Here is a 22288-nt window from a genome sequence, read left to right on the forward strand (position 1 = left end):
GGGCTATCCAACAAGATTAGTCAGAGAGGCTGGTGGCAGCTGTAGTATTTCCCATGGTTTACTTAGCAGGTGACCTTACCTCTGCAATCCTAGTAATGGCTGCCAGGTTCCTGCGGATCTGGAAGAGTCGTGTGGGTTGAGCAGGTTTCTGACCTTCTTTCTTGGACGTCCCATCCTTGTAGATAATCAGTGGTTTGTTTTTGAACAGGCTCAGCAAATGTGCAGGCTCTTTGCCTTGGCTGACTCGGATCTATACATATGTATAGAAAGGCAGTAAAAGAAACCAAAGGACACAGGCAGTTATTTTGGGTCCTAAGCCAATCATGCTACACGTGTTAGCCAGAATGAGAAGTGGCAAGCTGAGAAGATTATGAATACAGTTTCAGACACATTAAAGCTGGAGCATTCCTGAGATTTTTTGTCAATCATGCTAACATAAAGACAAGATTCAAATTTCTAACATAATGTTTAGCTGATTAAAATGGCTGCTATCTACTGTACCAAGAAAATTGCCAAAGGAACTGTCATTTCACAGAGTTTGATACAGTGACTTCATTCCTCTGAAAATCTGCCTGGGAACTATAGGTGCCCTGTATTCAAGCAAAAGAGAATAGTTACCCATCCTGTTAATTACTTCTATGTGGAATTTTACCTGGAAGAGAATGAAAAGGATGGGCATAAATGTATCTTGCAGGGGATGGCATGGATAGCAGAAATGAACTTCCACTGCAGATGCAAAGGGTACTCAACAAACCCTCATTCAGCCATGAAGAACAACTGGGTTCAGGTTAACATATGATTAGAGTTATTTGTGCACAACCATTTGTTCTTCCTGCCAAGGTGGAGGGCTGCTACTCCCTGCCTTTCACTCCTGGAAAGAAAGGGAAATACAGGGCATGGGGCATGCTGCATAGCCAGCAGAGGAGAAGTGGAGAACCTCAGCCCTTTAGACCTGTCTGTTGAGTCCTGGGGCAGCAGGGTGCCAAGGGGAGTGGCTGCAGCTGCAGCCAGGCTGCTGGTGGTCATGGAGTAGGTGCTTTTGCATATCTCACCACTGGAGAGACCAGAACAGTTGCCTAGGACATGTATGCTTATAGGTGCCAAGCTGCAGCAGGATTTTACAAGTGAAAAAACAAAACAAAAACCAACCAACAAACCAAACCCAAACTCAACCACCACACACCAAAAAAACCCCAACAAAAACAAACCCACAAACCAGAACAAAATCCCAAACAACAAAACCACCTAACTACTGAGGGAAACATAGCTGGTAAGAACAGGCCTGGAGTACTGTGTCCACCCCTGGAGCCCTCAACACAGGAGGGACATGGACCTGATGGAGTGGGTCCAGAGGAGGACCATGAAAGTGATCAGAGGGCTGGAAAACTTCTGCTGTGAAGACAGGCTGAGGGAGCTGGGGCTGTTCAGCCTGGAGAAAAGAAGGCTCTGAGGAGACCTTCCAGTACTTGAAGGGGACCTGCAAGAAGGCTGCAGAGGGACTGTTTACAAAGGCCTGCAGTGATAGGACAAGGGGCAATGGTTTCAAATTAGGGAACATTAGATTTAGATTGGATGTAAGGAAGGAGTTCTTTCCAATGAGGGTGGTTGAGCACTGGAACAGGTTGCCCGGAAAGGTGGTTGAGGCTCCATCCCTGGAGATACTCAAGGTAAGGCTTGACCTCTGGGCGACCTGGTCTAGTGAGGATGCATCTGAGCATTGCAGGGGAGTTGGACTTGATGACCTTTAGAGATCCTTTCCAACCCCGGTGTTTCTATGATTCTACGTTCCTGCGAAACAAACAGGGGAAGCCCTTTTTAAGCATCATCTGTACTATGGTGCCATCTGGTGACCAAACCCAGAACTTTCAGACCTTTCAAATCACGGTAATGCGGACGTTCAGCGCAGGTCATGTGCTCCAGATTGCCATGTACAAGTACTTAAATGCCTTCATACAGGTGTGTGTCTATACATGCGTATATATGTATGTGTATATATATATTCCTAAATTCACTGCAGCCTGAAAATACTTGCAAGTATCATGTCCACTGCAGTGAGATGGATCTCCTTCAGCTTTAACAGAAAGGATTTTGCAGCACATTATTACTGCAGCTGTTAATGGTGATATTATGATTATTTAGTGCTAGTATTTGCCTTAGGTACGAGGCAGGGCCATACTGTGCTGAACTCTGCCCAAATGTAGAACATGTATTTCAAAGAATGATTACCTAGAAGCGTTCTAATATTTCCTTAATGGCATTTCAATCATAACTGATTAATAGCTAAAAAGTACAGCCTGCCATCTGAATTAGCTGTACCTCCTGCTGCCTCGAAAATCTCTGCCTGTCCCTGGTCATCTTCCAGCTCTGACATTTCTGTGAAGGGAAGACCTAACACCTCTCCACCCACCCAGTGCTCCTCACTGGTGATGAAAGGAGAGCACACACCCTAGCCATGCTGGGACTAGCTTATCTCATCACACCTTTTAGCTACCAGTGTCCTGCACCTGGCTGTGCACATACCATTTCTGCAAGGCAGGATGTGTATCCTGCTTTCACAGAGATGCAAGCACTGTGGGATGGGAAAACCCAAGCTACATTCCTCACTAAGACAAGGACAAGCCAGACCCTGTGGCACAGTTCAGGCAGGTTTGACTGTTCTAGCTATCATGTGGCTTTCATGTCTCCCAGTTTTGGCCCTCTAAAAGTCAGTTGTCTTGTCTGGGCTCAACAAAAAAGAGAGGGCAGCTATCACCCTGCCAGACACCTCCTCCAGAGGGAGTTGCTTGGGGAGGATCTTATCATTCAGTCTCCACTGACCATGTATAAAGTCTACAAGGCTACGAAGGACCAAACCCTACTTTTTAGACAGAAAAAGACAATGGAAAGAAGAGGCAGGTTTAGGCTGTGTTACATCTGTGTTGTTTAGGCCATCTGCATTCAGAAAGGATAACTCCAATGGGAAATCTCTGGCAACTTTAAAAGGAGCCCATGGTGTTTGGCTCCACAAGAATGCAGCCAGTTGTTATTCCAAGGCTTCACACACTACCTCCTCCTTGCATTTCTCACTGAAATGTGCAGATATTGCACACTCTGCTGAATGGGATCCAAAGGACACTAACCTGCACAGCCTGACCGTTCAATAGCTGATCCAGCTGAACAGTCAGGAATGCAGACGCAGTGAGTTCGTCTTTTGTACTATGAGCTCCTTGCCTGAGGAAACAAAGAGAAAGAGAATAGCTAAGTTCAGTTTCAGAATAATCCAGATCTTACACTGCATGACAAATGCATTTACATGTGGTTCTTTTCAAAAGGACATAAAGTTAGCAGAAAATAGTATCCACACACTGGAGGTCTGTGCAAAGGTGACCAAACATACCATGTGTAAATGATCTTCCCCTTAGGGTAAGTGTAGAGGATAATGTAGCAGTCTCCACCATAGAACTGTCCATATGTCTCAGGTCCCACAGGAACTCTGCCACTGCTTTCTACACGCCAGATCTGGGGAAACAGAGAAATCACTGGGAAATGATGAACTTCATCTCCAGAGTCATCAAGAAGCAATATATTGTGTCACCCCTTGAGAGGCCTTTGCTTCTGCTCCCAAATGTAATGGAATAAACCCAGGAAGGATTCTTCATGAAGTAAACAGATAGACTCTGCACCCACTGACTGACTGAATAATGACCACCAACAGGCCATCTCTGAACATTTTTCTTTTCTTGATGGCCTAATCCCACATGCTCACCTCATCATGCTATGATGAACTTATTTTCTTAACATCCTAAGATGATAATATGACATGAATGGCACAACTTTTTGATTCATCATAGAACTATCATTTCCTTTGAGAGGAGCACACTGCAGTCAGGTAACAGGCAGGCAGATTTCCTCCAGGTTGATTCACTAGAGCTCAGTTCAGTTAACTGCTGCTCTCCAATACAATGGTGATAAAACTATAAAGTACAAAATATTTCAGCTCTAAGCTGTTTTGGCTCAAGCCTACAAACCATTCCAAGCATGAAATTAGAAACCTAGAGAATGTATCAATGAGACTGCAGGTATTTATCCCTACTTTTTCTTCCAGAATCCCAACATACAAAGCTATGGCTGTGTTGGCACAATTCCAAACCTGCCCCGTGCTGTCTGAAGATACCCCTGCAGAGTGATATGGATAGATCTAGAAAGACTGCACAGTCATATTTTTCTCCCACATCTAGGCTATTCAAGGGACTAGAGACATTGGAGAGAATGGAGACATTCAAATCAGACCCTATGCAGCCCTGGGCAGCCTGATCTAGTTGGAGGTGTCTCTGCTCACTGCAGGGGTGTTGGACAAGATTACTTTTGAGGATCCCTTCCAACCCAATGCAATCTGTGAAAGAAGGTTTCTCTAGAAAGGGGACTGGATACATACATAGAGACAGAATGTTTTTTGACTCCAAGGGTAAGTTTTTCCATGTCAGATTTCCAGCTGATGTGAGCTAGAAATGTTTCTTTAGGCTAATGATCACATTTGAAGTATCTCTCTAAAAGGCATTGTGAAGAAGGGCAAATATTTCTGTTGTTTGATTTCTATTGATGACTGGTACAACATCTTTCAGAAGCACCAAAAAAGCATGACTCATCATACAGCTGATGAAGAGAGTCAACTTCTACTTTGAAGTACCTTTTCTGATGGTAGATTTAACTGTGACACTGATGTAGTGGCACTCTACTCAACAGTTTAAATGGTAAAATAATGGAATGGAATGGAATGGAATGGAATGGAATGGAATGGAATGGAATGGAATGGAATGGAATGGAATGGAATGGAATGGAATGGACCAGACCGGACCAGACCAGGTTGGAAAAGACCTTTGAGATCATCGAGTCCAACTTATCACCCAACACTATCTAATCAACTAAACCATGGCACCAAGCACTCCATCCAGTCTCTTCCTAATCACATCCAGTGATGGTGACTCCACCACCTTCCTGGGCAGCACATTCCAATGGCCAATCACTCTTTCTATGAAGAACTTTTTCCTAACATCCAGCCTAAACCTCCCCTGCTGCAGCTTGAGACTGTGTCCTCTTGTTCTGGTGCTGGTTGCCTGGGAGAAGAGACCAACCCCCACCTGGCTACAACCTCCCTTCAGGTAGTTGTAGACAGCAATAAGGTCTCCCCTGAACCTCCTCTTCTCCAGGCTAAGCAACCCCAGCTCCCTCAGCCTCTCCTCACAAGGCTGTGCTCCAAACCCCTCCCCAGCTTTGTTGCCCTTCTCTGGACATGTTCCAGCAACTCAACATCTTTCCTAAACTGAGGGGAGCCCTAAACAGAGCAGCAACTTATCCCATGACAAGTAACACAGTGCATTAGGTGTGTGGAATACAATTTAATACAACACAAAAATTACCTCTACTTTCCCTGAACCATCATCTACCATGTTATGCTGGGCAGCCATTTGTGGAGACTCGTGTAACTTGGTAGCATCGAATTCAATCTGCTCAATTTTAGCCACTCTCTCAGTGACATACACCTTGCCAAAGCCATCACTTTGATCTTTATCCTTCCAGTCCTTGAAAAATTGTTTGAAAATTGGTGTTTCACCTCCTTCAGGAAGGACTTGAATCTGAAATGAAGCAAGTAACATCAAGTGGAAGGGAAACAAAACTGACACAGCTACTCAAACAGAAACTTTTGTGAATTATCTGTTAGTGAAGTATTTCTCTTGTCTTCTGAGCACTTAAACATATTTTTTGATGATTTCAAACCAGTCTTTTACAGAGCTCATGCTCTCCTGGTATCATATCATAGCTAGATCACACCTGTGTGTTGGCAGGGTAATTCATCTGCTGTATGAATTGTTCAGCATTCTTCATGGCAGCCTTTCTCTCTTGTGGGTTAGCATCTTTGCCTGGTTAAAACAGAAGGATAACAATGCATGGGAAAGGGCAATGAGCTCACAGATCCTGCAAAAACTACATGTCCTTGAGCCAGGCTCTCTTCAACATTGCTCTTGCCTCAGACTTGAACAAATGCTGGTTATAAAGGGAGTCAGAAGACTCACACAAAACTGAATGGCCAAGGCAGTACCTCAGCAGCTCTGAAACCAGTGAAAATAAAGACAAAATCAGAGGGGGCAGAAAGGCAAGGTTGTGGGGTTTGTTCATGGGTTTTTGTTTGGTTGGGGTTTTGGTTGTGGTGTTTTGTTGGTTGGGGAGGGGAGAGTTTGTTGTTGTTTGTTTGTTTTGTTGCTCAGCATGTGCATTTCTATTAAAAAATACTGTCCATAATGTCTCCTTCCTTCAAGGTACAAGAACATCCTGCCCCTTTTCTCTGAATCCTCCCTTGCTGGACTGCCCTGTGTTAAATAAAGTTGCCACCCAGAACTGCCTTCACTTCTTCAGGAAGCACCACCGTGCCAGTAAAGGGAATTTACCACCACTCTTCCCCACTCATTCCTCCTTGTTGAGCCTTAGACATCTCTAGAAGTCTCTGTAGGATGATATTGTGTATCAGGTCTGTGTCCCAGCTGGTTGTCAGTAACTATACTCCCAGTCTAATAAGATGCTTCAATAAGCTATTCATTGTATTCCATTTTGAATGAGACTATTAGCAAGATAATTCACACTTCTCAGCTTAGTGGGCTGAAGATTTCCAGCAGAGTTGATAACTGCAGCCTGCCAGTGCAAAGGTGAGGCTCTCATATTAATGAGGTTCTTCCACACATTATTGTTACCAACAGCAGCAAAGTGAGGGCACACAGAGGAGCACACAGGGTCACAGGCACAGGGCCTAAATTGTATTTTATTTGTTTTATACCTGATCCTATACACTACCTGAGCACAGTGCTCCCAAAATGCTCCTTTGAAAGGACATTTCCCTACCTGCAAATGAGGCTTCCAAACGAAATGCTCACAATGCTTCCTGGGCTGACCTCAGCAATTTGACAACAGCATTGATTAATTGCTATTGCACGTGTTAAAAAGAAATGCAAGCACCACATAGTCACTAATACACTGCCTCAGACAAAAAAGGGGAGATACTCAGCACTGGATGCCATGGCAACACCACAACAATCCTGCTACAAGGTATCCAGACCTAATTCCCAGTAGTAATACCCTCCTGGGAAATGTTCAAAGTAATTGCAGATACATGATGACACCACAGAAAAACACTCACCAGAAAAAAAGAAGCATCAATGCAAATTTATGCTTTCAGTTGATGCCTGGGACACTCACCTTTCAATTTCACATCCCCATGGAGCAATGTATGGAAGTATAATATCTACCCATAATCAGTGTCCACATTTTGTCCCCGAAGTTAGGGACCTGATGGCAATATACAAAACTTGTAGGATTCTTTATGTTTGCTCTATAATTGCAATTAGATAAGCATCTAAACTTACAGATACCGCAAAACAGCCAGGATTCAAGGAAGGGAATTAGTCTTGAGGCCATTATTCAATATGAGCAATCCTTGCCTGTTGACTGCACCAAGAGCTGTATGCAGGGTTCTGTGCCCAGCCAGGACTGAATTCTTGCTAGTGTCCCAGCTATGTTGTGATGACTCCTTAGCTATGTCTGTAGCTTCTACATTTGCAACAGGAGTGATCTCTTACCTTTCCAAACAAAGATCTTCCTTGCAGCACCATTGTCCAAAATGAAGCACTCCTCAGACAACAGCATAGCCATGGAGAAGGGGTTTTCCTCTGCTACCATGGACACCTTCATGGATCCACTGGCATCTGACACCTAAGAAAGCAATCATTTCAAAGTTAGATTGACTCTGGCTTTTATAAGCAAATTAATGTCTTCTTCCACAATGACTCTAAAATCAGTTGCCATTGCTGTATAAATAGCTATGAGATGTGTGTGCTGCTGGAGAAGAAGGTAGGCTCATGATTTTTCATTTTGTTTCATTCCATTTTACAACCAGCAGAGGGAGACACAGTGTTAATTTTGTGAGCTTGCAGGATCTCTGTCTCACAGCTTCTTAAATCCATTTCTCTGGCTTTCAATTCAACTGCTCATTTGCTGAACACCTCACAATTGAAAATCTGTATCTTCTTCAGGCCACCCTTTCCATGCAGCTGAGCTGGTGCAGTCCTTAGGTTTAATCTCCTGTTACCAGACGACTACTGCTGAAGCCAAAGGCACACTTACATTCACCCAATGAGTGTAGACTTTTCCTCTTCTGTGAGTAAACCAGTGCTTTTGGAGGGGCAAGGACACCACAACTAGTGGGATACAATAAGGAAGACCTTGGAGAAATTCTGCCAACTCAGCTGCTGAAAAGCAGAAAACCCACAACAAATGGAGTGAGTCTAGAGGAGGGCTACAAAGATGATCCAAGGGCTGGAGCACTTCTGCTATGAGGACAGACTAAGGGAGCTGGAGTTTTTCAGCCTAAACAAGACTCTGGGGGACCTTAGAGCTGCCTTCCAATACCTGAAGGGATTCTACAAGGAAGGCTGGAAAGGGACCTTTCATAAGCATGTTTAGATACGGAACAAGGGGGAACGGTTTTAAGCTGATGGAAAGTAGGTTTAGACTGGATCTTAGGAAGGCATTCTTCAGTACAAGGGTGGTGGGACTCTGGAAGGGGCTAGCCAGGGAGGTTGTGGATGCCTCCTCGATGGGGGTTTCAAAGCCAATTTGGATGAGGCCTTGAGCAGTTGAATCTCGTTAAGAGGTGTCCCTGCCCATTGCAGGGAGGTTGGAGTAGATGATCTACAAGGTCCCTTCCAATCTAAGCCATTGGATGATTTGCATGCTGAACAGAGCATTTAACAGTATAATTAGATAGTTCTACACTGATATTAACAGTGAAATGTCTACATTTATAACCTACAATTCTTTAACTGGAAAGTGTCATACAAGACCTGTTGCAGAATCTGCTTTGTTACCACTGTAATTCCATGTATATCTTTCTAACCATTTAAAATTCCCTTCTGCATGTCTGAAAAGACCAATTATTACCACTGAAAAGAAGTTATTACTATTGTGGCTCCTAATTTTCTAGCAGTCTTTATTTCCTTTCATAACTAGATATTAATTTTAAATACACCATTCTATCTTGTGTATTATGGAAGCACAAGGTGGAAATTACCACTGCATACAACAAATAAAAATCAACTATTTTTCCTACTGTGAGGGTTCAGGCTACAGCTGTCCCCCAGCACTCACTACTATGTTGCAGCACATTTACATTTAGCTATCAGAGCTCTGTTAGCACGACCTGTGTACTTAGAACTATTTATTAGGTAGCCACATAATTTTCTGAGTGTCCTTAGGACTCCAAAATTCACTGCAAGCCCTTGTCTCTAGTATTGCCTTACAGCAATAGCCTCAATCAGGAACAGTGTGGCCAGCAGTGATCATGCCCCTGTACGCAGCACTGGTGAGACCACACCTCAAGTACTGTGTTCAGTGTTGGATCTCTCAATATAAGAAGGAGATTGAGGTGCTGAAGAGTGTCCAGAGAAGGGCAGTAAAGATGATGAAGGGCCTGGAGAGCAGATCTTGTGAGGAGCAGCTAGGGTAGCTGGTTTGTTTGCTCTGGAGAGAAGACTAAGGGGAGACCTCATTGATCTCTACAACTACCAAAAAGGAGGTGGGAGTGAAATGGAGGTTGGTCTCTCCTCCTTACTATCAAGTGATAGAATGAGAGGAAATAGCCTAAAATTGTGGTCAGGGGAGGTTTAGACTGGATGTTAGGAAAATTTCTTTATTAAAATAGTGGTCAGGCATTGGAATAGATTGCCTGGGGGGTGGTGGAGTCATCATCCCTAGAAGTGTTAAAAAAATGTGTAGACCTGGCACTTCATGACACTGTTTAATGGTCATGGTGGTGTTGGGCCAATGATCTTAGAGGTCTTTTCCAACCCTAATGGTTCTATGATTCTGTGCAGGGGCTGCAAAGGCAGGGACTCATGTTCTCTCACACTACAGTGCAGCTTCAAATCTACTGTAGGTGACACACAGAAGGGTGCACTCATGGGGATCCAGTAGCACTTAGTGTTGTCGGAGTGTTGCCACTGGTTGACCAGACCTTTCTTGTTAAGTGACTATGGTGAAAGGAAGACAGTACATGGTATTTCCCTCATGAGAAGCAACCTCATTGCCAGAGCACAGGGCACTTAAAAGAAAGGTCCAGACCTCAATGCTCAGGAGAGCTTGTGAATAAACCCCAAAACCCCTTCTTGCACTCTCAGGAGAAAATATATTAACTTATTATTATTATTATTATTATTATTATTATTATTATTATTATTCTTAGGAGGAGGATAAAGAAATTAACAGATTTCACTGAAAACATAATCCTTTTCCAAGTACTGTCTTACTTCTTTTCTCAACTGGGACAATAAGGAAGAAAGGGGAGCTGGGGTAGCATGGGGGTAGGAAAAGGGAAAACACAGGCTTGGAAATTGTGGGCTCTTTTTTCCAGAAAAAGAAACAGTTGGTGTAGCCTTGTAAGATAATGAGAGGGATAAATTCCATGCCTAGTCTGGGAAAGAGCATCACATGAGGAAAAATAACAACTTCACTGAATGTGATCATAAAACTCCTACTGATTTAAACAGAGAATGTTTTTATTACATTTTGTTTACAGGTAATTTTTCTGGCTGTGTCCTGGTCAGTGTTAAGCCACTGCAGGTGGAGAAGAAGGAAAAGGGCATGGCAAAGGAAAGGAGTTTTGCATTCAAATTCCTTGGATTTCTATATATAAAATATAAGATAACTGTGCACACCTCAAGCTCTGCTAACACAATTATGTATGAATACTAGAACTCTGCTATAATCAAGAGGATAGGAAATATTTCCTGTCCAACAGTTTAATTTAAGACCACCTAGTTCTTCTTGGACCTGCACTGAGTGGTTCACAGGCCATGTTTAATTTGTTTCCTTGCTAAACAGGGCTGTAATCAATACTTTTTCCTCATCTTACCTGAGCTGCCTTGATTGACATCCTTTGAGAAACTTGCCTGTTGGCTGCAAATCGACTATTTGTCGATCAGCTGAAGCCAGAACTCCACCTATGAGGGCACTACTTGCATGAATACTGTTGACTTACCATATATAGTTTAGCACTTCTCCTGTTTGTAATATCAGCCACTTCATCATCATTGTCATCACACTCAGGAAGCTCTGGCTTGCTCCCTAAAACCTGTATGACAAGAGAATAAGAAATTCAGTGCAAAGAAAGAGTAGGTTCTGTAGTACCTACACTGTAATGTGTTGTCCCAGGAATCAACTCATTGGCATCATCTTTACATATAATCCAATCTAAATCCAAACTCATGGGTGACTTGCTCACAAACAGATGGGTAACTTTAGAGAACTGTGTGAAATCTCCAGTAGCTTTAGCTCTACATGCTCCCTTTCCAGCAAACCTCATCTCTGAAGTAGGACAGGAAATCATATAGAGAGAACAAACAAACAAACAACAAAGCTTCTAAAGGATACATAGGCACACGGAGTGTAGAGAGGATTGCATGCTCCTGCTCTGTGTATGTGTTTATGTACCTGTCTTCCCCTTTTCCTCCCAGAAAACTTCTAAACTGTTGGAAAACAAGTCTTACAATTTTTGGAATGATGATCTGGATGAGGGGATCAAGTCAGTCATCAGCAAATTTGCAGATGACACTAAGTTGGGAGCAGATGTTGATCTGGTAGAGGGCAGAGTGACCTTGACCAACTGGACAGATGGGCAGAGTTCAACAGGACGGCATTCAACAAGTCCAAGTGTCGAGTGCTGCACTTTGGCCACAACAACCCCATGCAGAGCTACAGGCTGGGGTCAGAACGGCTGGAGAGCAGCCAAACAGAGAGGGACCTGGGGGTGCTGATTGACAGCCACCTAAACATGAACCAGCAGTGTGCTCAGGTGGCCAAGAAGGCCAATGGCATCCTGGCCTGCATCAAGAATAGTGTGGCCAGCAGGAGCAGGGAAGTCATTCTGCCCCTGTGCTCTGCACTGGTTAGGCCACACCTTGAGTACTGTGTCCAGTTCTGGGCCCCTCAGTTTAGGAAGGACATCGAGACACTTGAACTTGTCCAGAGAAGGGCAACAAGGCTGGGGAGAGGCCTTGAGCACAAGCCCTATGAGGAGAGGCTGAGGGAGCTGGGATTGTTTTGCTGGAGAAGAGGAGGCTCAAGGGAGAGCTAATTGCTGTCTACAACTACCTGAAGGGTGGTTGTAGCCAGGAGTTGGTCTCTTCTCTCAAGCAATCAGCACCAGAACAAGGGGACACAGTGTCAAGCTGTGCCAGGGGAAGTTTAGGCTCGAGGTGAGGAGAAAGTTCTTCACCGAGAGAGTCATTCGTCATTGGAATGTGCTGCCCAGGGAGGTGGTGGAGTCCCCATCCCTGGAGGTATTCAAGAGGGGATTGGATGGGGCACTTGGTGCCATGGTTTAGTCATGAGGTCTGTGGTGACAGGTTGGACTTGATGATCTTTGAGGTTTCTTCCAACCTTGGTGATTCTGTGATTCTGTGATATTATTTTTATAAAGTTTGACAGTAATAAAGATGAAAGCATGCAAAGTTAAATAAATGAGCTGAAATTACCTTTCAAACTGCTTCAGTTGTCAATACAAACCATCAGACTGTGAGTGCAAGAAATCTTTAAAATGACAGATTCTTAATCCCATTTTAAGAAGGAAAAATTAGTTGAAGTCTTGGGGGGAAAAAATGGAGTGAGAAAAACATTTTCTTGCTCTGTGTCAGTTTTGCCACCATGGCAGTTTTACAGCAGAGTGATTTTACACCACAGGTAACCTTATAACAACTACCACTACAAGAAATTTACAAAGCTTCATCAAGAATATGTTGTGGCCAGGCAGTCATTATTAAACCCTCATTACTGGTTGTTAATCACCTTTCCTTATCGATTCATATATGACCAGATCTAACTGTTACATACAGAATTTTATGGAGCAGGAATTGATACATCTGAATACTCAATATTAACATCAAGTACAAGGGCAGTGCCATCCTCTTATTTGTATAATTCTCCCAGTACAGACACTCCAGCTGCTCCACTGGGTCTTCATGTCTTATCACAGTATCACAGTATTGCTAAGGTTGGAAGAGACCTCGAGGATCATCAAGTCCAACCTGTCACCACAGACCTCATGACTAAACCATGGCACCAAGTGCCACGTCCAGTCTTGAACACCTCCAGGGATGGTGACTCCACCACCTCCCTGGGCAGCACATTCCAATGACTAATGACTCTCTCAGTGAAGAACTTTCTCCTCACCTCAAGCCTAAACTTCCCCTGGCACAGCTTGAGACTGTGTCCTCTTGTTCTGGTGCTGGTTGCCTGGGAGAAGAGACCAACCCCTTCCTGGCTACAACCACCTTTCAGGTAGTTGTAGAGGGCAATGAAGTCACCCCTGAGCCTCCACAGTGTACCCTTGGCTGGCTCTCCTGAGCAGTTTGTAACCCTGACTCACAAGCCTGCCAAGAATTCAGACCAACAGATCCACCCTACACATCTGAAAATAGCAATACCCTCTCAGGGACAAAGAAGAAGAGAGTCACATTTTGCCCTGGATGTCCAACCATATTGACAGTTCCAAACCACGTCACTCACAAATACACAGGTGCACACACAGGTTTTGTAACCACATCATCATCATTATTAACAACTGCTGCAACAGAAATAATCTAAAGAATAATTAGGAATCCTGAAAGCATGACCAAGCCCTGGCTTCCTCGTTCTTTGGGCTTAGCATCTTTCTTTGCAGCTGATGATTGTCAAACCACAGAGACTCTTCCATATCACTTCACCATGGACAGATTAAGGTGTCAAACCACCCTTCCTTCACTCTCTGGTGCTCTGCCACAGAATGATGCTTATCCTCTCCCCACTACTGCTTGTTGTGTGCAAGAAAACAGTCCTAAGAAAAAGCATGAGCAACTCTGGCCTCAGCAATGGTGCACACAGGTGTAGTGCTGCTATTCCACAGTGGCCACCAGTGTGCACACTCTGACCTCACAGGGTACATGAGGTTGTTTAACCACTCAAAGCTTAACCTGCTTTACAGCTCCTTCAGAACAAGACTTGCCCACAGCTGGCTATGGCAGAGCCTACCTTGCTTTACATGGCTATAGTCTAATGCCAGCTTGCTTCCCAAAGAGAGCATCAGAGTGCAGAGATATTGTCTTACCAAAGGGATTCATTAACTCCACACCTTTAGATCCTGTCTACAGAAGGTATAACAGGAAGTCAATATGCATTACTTTTAGAAGTTTTGGGGGTTTAAGTTCTGCTAAATCTTTATGTTGATGCTCTTTGTTTACTGCACGAATATCATAGTGGAAACCAACAGAACATCAGCTCCTCTACAACTGCCCAAGTTCAGTCTTGCAGCTGCCTGCAAAACTATAATCCCCTTTCATATTCTCACATGCATGAGCTCTTCTCTCTAAATAGCTGCACCCCCCTGCCCCTGACAAGTGCAAAATACAGAGCCAAAGCTTTTACTAACAATAAATTCCACTCTGTTGCCCTTGAAAAAGAGCAGAAGAAATCACAGACAAAAGGAGCAGAAGAAATCACAGACAAAAGGTTTCTAATTGGTAGGAATGTGACAAGGTAAACAATTTAAAATAAACCATCAAAAGCAGAAAAGTGGCAAATATTGTCTTCATAACAGAAGAAGCCAGCTCTGTATCATAAAACAGTTGATATTGACTTAATAGGAGTAAGAAGTTCAGTGAGGCTGAAAATCCAGCTAGAAAAACAATACATCAGGTGAAGGTTAATTAAGACAGAAAACCAGTTTAGTACAGTATAGCCTGTGTACACCAGGACTGTGTTTGTGTTTCTTCTTACTATACACAGTTTGGGATAGGTTTATGGGCCTGAAACTGAACTGTTTGTTGTGGCTGTGATTCCAAGTGCCAGATCTCAAAACAAAACAAAACAAACACCACCCGAATTCCTCTCTTTCTATGCTAAGAGCAACAGAAAGAAAAAAGTGAGATATTTACATAGCTTCAAGATGTCTCGTGGACTTGATAATTTATTACTTAATATATTTGCCAAACAATCAGGATTAGTAGCTCATCGTTTACTTTACTTTTTACATGATCTGACATAAGCAAGTATATCCTGCTCCTGAAAACTCAAGGTACATATGTTGCCTGGGACAGAGAATAAATCCTCTGAGCAGGAAAATAGGTCTGAACTATAGGCACACCATGAACTCACGGGAAGATAAAGGCTCAGATTTTTACTAACCTTTAAACCAGAGAAGAATGTTACAAGGAATATCTCCCTGAAATAAGTATTGCCTTAAATATCTACTCTAGTAGCCTGTAACAGAAAAAAAACATCAAGCAGAGATTGGAAAGGATGGTCCAAAAAATGTGCAGGCATGGTGCTTCAAGACACAGTTTAATGGCCATGGTGGTCTTACATCAACCATTAGACTCAAAGATCTTAGGGGTCTTTTCAACTGAAACCATTGTATGACCATAGAATCACAGAGTGGTCTGGGTTGGAAGGGACTTCCAAAGGTCATCTAGTCCAACCCCCTCTGCAGTGAGCAGGGGCATCCTCAACTAGAGCAGGCTGCCCAGAGCCCTGTCAAGCCTCACTTTGAATATCTCCAGGCCTCAACTACCTCCCTGGACAGCCTGTTGCAGTGTTCCACTACCACAGACTCTATCACGCAGGCTAGGAACCAGCATGCTGACTCTGAGCACCAGTACAGACATGCACCTTGAGACTCACCCAGCAAAGAAGACTTTAGGGTTTCACCACTTAAGTAACTGAGCATAGTTCCATTTTGAATAGTTTTGACTTACTAGCTCTTCTGCATGATCACAGCCACTGCAGAAGATACTCTGGTCCAAACAAAAAAAGACTTTTAACATTGGTCAGATTATGAACAGCCAAATATGCTTATTTCTCAGGTTACTGCAACTTGGAGCTCTTTCCAGCAATCTAAGCAAACTTTCACAGTCTTAAGAAAATTACATCAGGAAAAAATATCCTTTCTCTAAACTGCCCCTAGGTAGCTAGCAGGATTTCTGCTGAAACTGCCTCTCACTACCAATTCCAACAACAACAGATGTCAATGCACACTCAAATTGAGCCTGAAAAGAGACTGAAAACAAGATTAAAACAGCCATAACGTACTGAAGAACAGACACAAGGATCACAGAGACACAGAATGTTAGGGGTTGAAAGGGACTACAAAAGATCATCTAGCCCAACCCCCCTGCCTGAGCAGGATCACCTAGAGTAGGTCACACAGGAACACATCCAGGCAGGTCTTGAATGACTCCAGTGAAGGAGACTCCACAACCTCTCTGGGCAGCCTGTTCCAGTGTTCTGTCACCCTCACAGTGAAAAAAATTTACCTTATGTTCAAGTGAAACCTCCTCTGCTCCAGCATGCACCCATTGCCCCTTGTCCTATTGTTGGACATCCCTGAGCAGAGCCTGACTCCACCCCCCTGGAACTCAGCCTTCACATACTTATAAATGCAAATGAGGTCACCCCTCAGACTCCTCATCTCCAGGATAAAGAGACACAACTCCCTCAGCCTTTCCTCATAATGGACATGTTCCACTCCATCATCTTTGAGGCTCTGTGCCGGACACTTTCAAGCAGCTCCCTGAAGTCCTTCTTGAACTGAGGGGTCCAGAACTGGACACAATATTCCAGATGCAGCCTCACCAGGGGCACACCCGTTCTAATACACCCCAGGAGGGCATTGGCCTTCTTGGCCACAAGGGCACATTGCTGGCTCATGGATGCTTTATGCTAATGTTATTTTGGGGGATTGAGCAGGCAATCTCTCAAAAGGACCTTCGGGTGGTAAAGTCTAAATGGGATCTGTCTGCTTTTGACTTAATGTCTTCATGGCTTTGGGCCATGCTTATGGCCTACATTTTTAGCCAGTTTCTGTTGTCTCAGGAATTTCAAATGCAAATGATAATTTTATTCATAGCTCTATGCTTAACTTCCTAAAAAATAGGGCATTAGGCTTTGGCAGCTTTTCATGCAATACTTGCAACTTTGCATATCTGTCTGGGCTAATTTGAATACAAAGCCTTTGCCAGTATGATAAGGATATTCTAACACTCATTTTCCACTCTGTGGACAGGCCACAGATAACATGTTCACAAAGAAACTGTTTAGATAAGTCTTGGGAGTACAAATTCAATGTTTTTTCAGTAGTTTGCCCCCAAGGTAAAACAAGCTCTCTTCTGTCCTGCAGGGAGTGCACAGCTAGCAGTGTCTAAGGTAACTATTTACACTGAGACCAGATGTGCATGAAATGAGTTGAGAGAATCCCCAGCCTGTGCTATCTTCAACTGCCTGGCTTTTGAGATGCCTCCAAGACGAACAGTGATCCCACAGTGAAGAAATGGGGAGCATTTTTTGTAACCATGACTGCTGCCAAACATTGAGAGTTGAGCTGTTCAAGTGACCTGACTACCCACAGCATCATTAAAAATCATAGAATCAGAGAATGGTCTGGGCTGGAAGGGACCTCCACAGGTCATCAAGACCACCCCCCTCTGCACTAAGCAGGGGCGTCCTCAATTAGATCAGGCTGCCCAGAGCCTGACCTTGAATATCTCCAGGGGTGGGGCCTTAACTATATCCCTGGGCAATCAGTTCCAGCGTTCCATTACTCCCATGGCAAAGGTGCTTGAGATGCATAGGGTTTCTTCTGGGACAGAGACACACACTGAAAGTATTGTAGCTTTGCAGATCTTGGTTTTGAAGTCTTGTGGATTAAAATAAATAAATGCAAAATGAAGTGCTGTATGACAGTACATCCTTAAGCACTGGAAAATAATGGGAATAAATCAGTAACTCACATCAACAGGCAGCCTCACACATTGCTAAAATCCACAAAATGCTCAGGGTTTTTGTACTCTAAGTGCCCCTAGTTTTGAAGCAGGGCATTTGCAGTGCCACCACTCAGGCTGACCCCACAGCTGTGAGAGGCTGGACCATATCAATACTGGAGTAAAAAGAGGAGCATGGCAAACAGCCTGTGAAGCCTGAAGTGTGTGTGTGGGGGGGGGGGGGGGGCAGCTACAGGTCACTGGCAGACAGTGGCCCTGCTAGAAAACCGTGTTCCCAGGGGATGTGCTGGAGAGAGAAGCAGCTAGCTACAATATACAGCAGTGTCAGGGTGAGCAGAGGAAGATGTAGCAAGGTGTTTCGGCTCAGCCCTTTAGATGACAAGGTGATAAAGCTACACAAAGCACTGAAATACTTTCCTAGTGCACCACTGTCTGCATTCAGAAGCTGAGCATTTTCAGTCCTGTACAGCCCAACAGACCAGAGAATCCTCTCTGGTATGACACTCAAACTCTTGCATGCAAGACAGAGCACAGATTTGGATCCTAATGTTTAAGGAAGTAAAACAGAGAGTATTTTGATAGATCTCTCTCTAGTGCTTTCTCAGGAAGCTTGAAATAAGTTAAATATTTATTAGGACAGAAAAAGAGAAAGAGCAAGAATGTTTCTTTCACCTGGCTATATAGGAGATGTGTCCTGCTTAGCTCTCAGAAAATTGTTTTCTCCAGATAGTTTTGGTGCCCTCCACTAACTGATTTTTGGTTTTAAGTCCCTATAGCTCCTCAACATTTGTTTAAAGGAGGCAATATGTTCCAAGGGCAGAGTTAGAGCTCTTAAAAATTAGAATCACAGAATCACCAAGGTTGGAAGAGACCTCAAAGATCATCAGGTCCAACCTGTCACCAGAGACCTCATGAATAAACCATGGCACCAAGTGTCATGTCCAATCCCCTCTTGAACACCCCCAGGGATGGGGACTCCACCACCTCCCTGGGCAGCACATTCCAATGGCGAACGACTCTCTCAGTGAAGAACTTTCTCCTCACCTCAAGCCTAAACTTCCCCTGGCACAGTTTGAGACTGTGTTCTCTTGTTCTGGTGCTGGTTGCTTGAGAGAACAGACCAATCCCCTCCTGGCTACAACCACCTTTCAGGTAGTTGTAGAGGGCAATAAGGTCTGCCCTGAGCCTCCTCTTGTCCAGGCTAAACAATCCCAGCTCCCTCAGCCTCTCCTCATAGGGCTTGTGCTCAAGGCCTCTCACCAGCTTCGTTGCCTTTCTCTGGACATGTTCAAGAGTCTCAATGTCCTTCTTAAACTGAGGGGCCCAGAACTGGACACAGTACTCAAGGTGTGTCTTAACCAGTGCTGAGTACAGGGGCAGAATGACTTCCCTGCTCCTGCTGGCCACACTATTCTTGATGCAGGCCAGGATGCCATTGGCCTTCTTGGCCACCTGGGCACACTGCTGGCTCATGTTTAGGTGGCTGTCAATCAGCATCCCCAGGTCCCTTTCTGTTTGGCAGCTCTAATGTTTAAGAGTGCACAGGTCATACAGAATACATCCCAGAGACCATATATCACTTTTGTTGTTGTATGGCATGCTTTCCCATATCTCTGGAGGTACGTAATAAGGAGTTCCAACATATGTGCAAGCATAGGATGCTGGATGTGCCAGAAGGTGTGCAGATCCAAAATCTCCCAATTTGACTTTCCCATTTTGACTGAGGAAGACATTCTTGGTAGTTGCGAACTGATTACTCTGATATTTAAATCCCCTTTATGCAATTTAATCTACATCTTATTTTTCCAGGCAGTCAGGTAGTATCCAAGTCATAGGCAGTTATGTAAGGAAAAGACTTGGCTCTAATAACCTGCTTTGCAGTAAATACAGTTGTTATATTTACATATGTCTTCAGTATTGCACCCTCACTGGTGGTGGCAGAAATACTGATCCCATGACAGACAGGACACTATCTTCTGTACAACTGCTGCTCTCCCTTGCTCAGATGTGAGGACTTTTACTCCAGCATTACATGGTCTGGATAGAGAACAGCAATCTGTGCACATGCAGGCTCCTCTGAAGGAAAAACCTGCAAAATTTTCCACCCTGAGCCCTTCCTGCACTGCAGAACTTTCAATGCAGAAAATTCAAAGGCAACCTTGAGCAGAGATCCCTTGAGAGTTGCCCTGCCCAGGGGCTGGGGTGAGGCACACCTGCAGAAAAAGCAAACAAAAGTCCTTTCACGGTGCATTTGTCTTGGAGAGATGCAGGATTCCAAAGACAGCATATCTCTGAGCTTTCTATGCAGCAAGGAAACTCTGCCCTTCCATTTTTTTTCAGAGAGCTTGTGGAGTCTCCTTGTGGAGTTAATGTTGGGGGAAAATCTTAACCCACCACACTCTGGAGACTTTCAAAACCCATCTGGATACATTCCTGTGCAGCCTGCCCTAGGTGATCCTGCTTTGGCAGGGAGGTTGGACTCAATGATCTCTGTAGGTACCTTCCAATCCCTAACATTCTGTGATTCTTCTCCATGAAACTCCCTTGTTGCTGCAATGTACATGGAAATAACTGTGAACTACTCCACGGGGAGATAACTGCTAAGAACTCTTTGTCTTCTTAATTATGTTCATTTAATAACTGAAAATTACAGTGGTTTTTCATCAATAGATTTCTTGATAGTCTAACACAGAAAGGAAAAAAAGCCATTACAAACTCCATTAATAGTCTAACATGTAATTATAAGATTATAATTGACTAATGTGGTAACCCTGCAAGTGCTACAGCTGATGGAGAAGAAAACATAACAAAGATGAGTGGCTTTTTCACCCAGAAGAAAGCAAACCAGCCACATTATAATTCATTTGCAAGCACTTCCAGAAATTCATGATGATTTTGGAAAGTCACTAAAATACCTAGCATAGAAGCATCTTTCCTAGCACAAGAAATTACATTTCCAAGCATCTTTTAGAGCTGTTCACAAATGATTTAATTCATGCCATGCCCAAACATTTTCTGAAGTAAAATTTCTAAGGCAGACACTGAAATTCGTATTTAGAGACTTAATTAAAAGCCTGACTTAGTATCATAGTATCATTCAGGGTTGGAAGGGACCACAAGGATCATCTAGTTCCAACCCCCCTGCCATGGGCAGGGACACCCCACACTAGATCAGGCTGGCCACAGCTTCATCCAGCCTGGGCTTAAACACCTCCAGGGACAGGGCCTCAACCACCTCCCTGAACAACCCATTCCAGGGTTTCACCACTCTCATGGTGAAGAACCTCCTCCTCACATCCAGCCTGGATCTCCCCACCTCCAGCTTCATTCCATCCCCCCTAGTCCTATCACTACCTGAGATCCTGAGAAGATCTCAAAAAGGTCTCTAAAGAAAGACTTTTAGATGTACTTGCTGCCTGTAGCTCCTATTCAGTTCCCTGTCATTTAACTACCTGGCTTCAGGCAGCCAAGGTTGAAAGCTGCAGCATGAAGGACGCTGTGGACAACTCACTACATTGCTGAAGAGATCCCCCTGCCAGCCTCTGCCATGCTTGGGAAAACCCCTGTTAATTTTCGGCCTGGGCCTGGAGAAAATGCCAGGCCAAATGCTCAGCTGGTGGCAGGAAGCTGTCTACACTGAAATCCAAGCCATGCCTGTGTGTGGTGAGTACAGGTTGGATAATTAAGTCCTTTAAATGGAAATTTTCATCCAGGAAGAGTACTGCCCTTAATGAAGGAGATACACTCAGTAATTAGAAAGAAAACAGGAGGTCTGATTTTGACAGCTTGAAACTGGCTCCCTGCAAGGCAATGGATTTGTACTTCATATTCGCATTCATAGCCCATCATAACTTTTAATTAAACAGTGTAATGATTAATAAACTGCTACTCCTCAGACTGGGCAGGCATTGCTCTGAAAGGTGCGTGGGCATGTGCAGTATTTTTTTCCCCTGGACTATTCTGAGTTTGTGTGATGGGTTACGCCCATCCTGAAAGCAGGGGAGGAGGGCTTGTGAGAGCCTTGCTCTCCCTGGAGGGCGTTTTCCCCTGGGGAACTGAATCTGTTCCACTCCACCTCCCTGTCCAGAAAGCCTATAAAAAGGAAGACACTGTGGCCATTTGCTCTCTTTTACTTCTGCCTCATGGGGACGAAAGAGTTGCTGCTGGCTTCCTGGTTCCATGTGGTCAGGCATGGTCCTCCTCCTCCCTGCTACATCCATGCCTCTTCAAAGGACTGGTTTTGTGTACATATTTTCCCCATCAATCCTTGTTCCTTACACAATTGTTTAATCCTTTAAAAATGCCTGGAGTTTGTATCTCACAAAAGAAGTTACCCTTCTTCTGCCTCCTCTTCCTCTTGTGTCACCTTCACTATCACTGCTCCTTCACTCCTCTGTATACAAAGCAAACAAACCCCTCCTTAGCGAGACTTGACCTCATAATACAATGAAAAGCAAAGG

The 22288-nt window shown here is 44.1% G+C and overlaps 1 protein-coding gene across 2 annotated transcripts in view; it reads right to left on the reverse strand.

Moving 5' to 3' along the window:
* SCIN (scinderin) overlaps window positions 1-22288 on the reverse strand; it is a 74916-nt gene that overhangs the window by 7065 nt on the left and 45563 nt on the right. For both annotated transcript variants that reach the window (XM_068152518.1, XM_068152517.1), the window contains 7 exons: window positions 11060-11152; window positions 7605-7737; window positions 5809-5897; window positions 5397-5612; window positions 3377-3498; window positions 3120-3210; window positions 80-250 (listed from right to left, as the gene is read on the reverse strand). In XM_068152518.1, the coding sequence (XP_068008619.1) occupies window positions 80-250; window positions 3120-3210; window positions 3377-3498; window positions 5397-5612; window positions 5809-5897; window positions 7605-7737; window positions 11060-11152 (915 nt within the window). The remainder of the gene's footprint in view (window positions 1-79; window positions 251-3119; window positions 3211-3376; window positions 3499-5396; window positions 5613-5808; window positions 5898-7604; window positions 7738-11059; window positions 11153-22288) is intronic.

This window comes from Melanerpes formicivorus, unplaced genomic scaffold (genome assembly GCF_026170545.1).
Source record: "Melanerpes formicivorus ecotype bairdi unplaced genomic scaffold, bMelFor1.0.p_v2 SCAF_23, whole genome shotgun sequence".
NCBI lineage: Eukaryota > Metazoa > Chordata > Aves > Piciformes > Picidae > Melanerpes > Melanerpes formicivorus.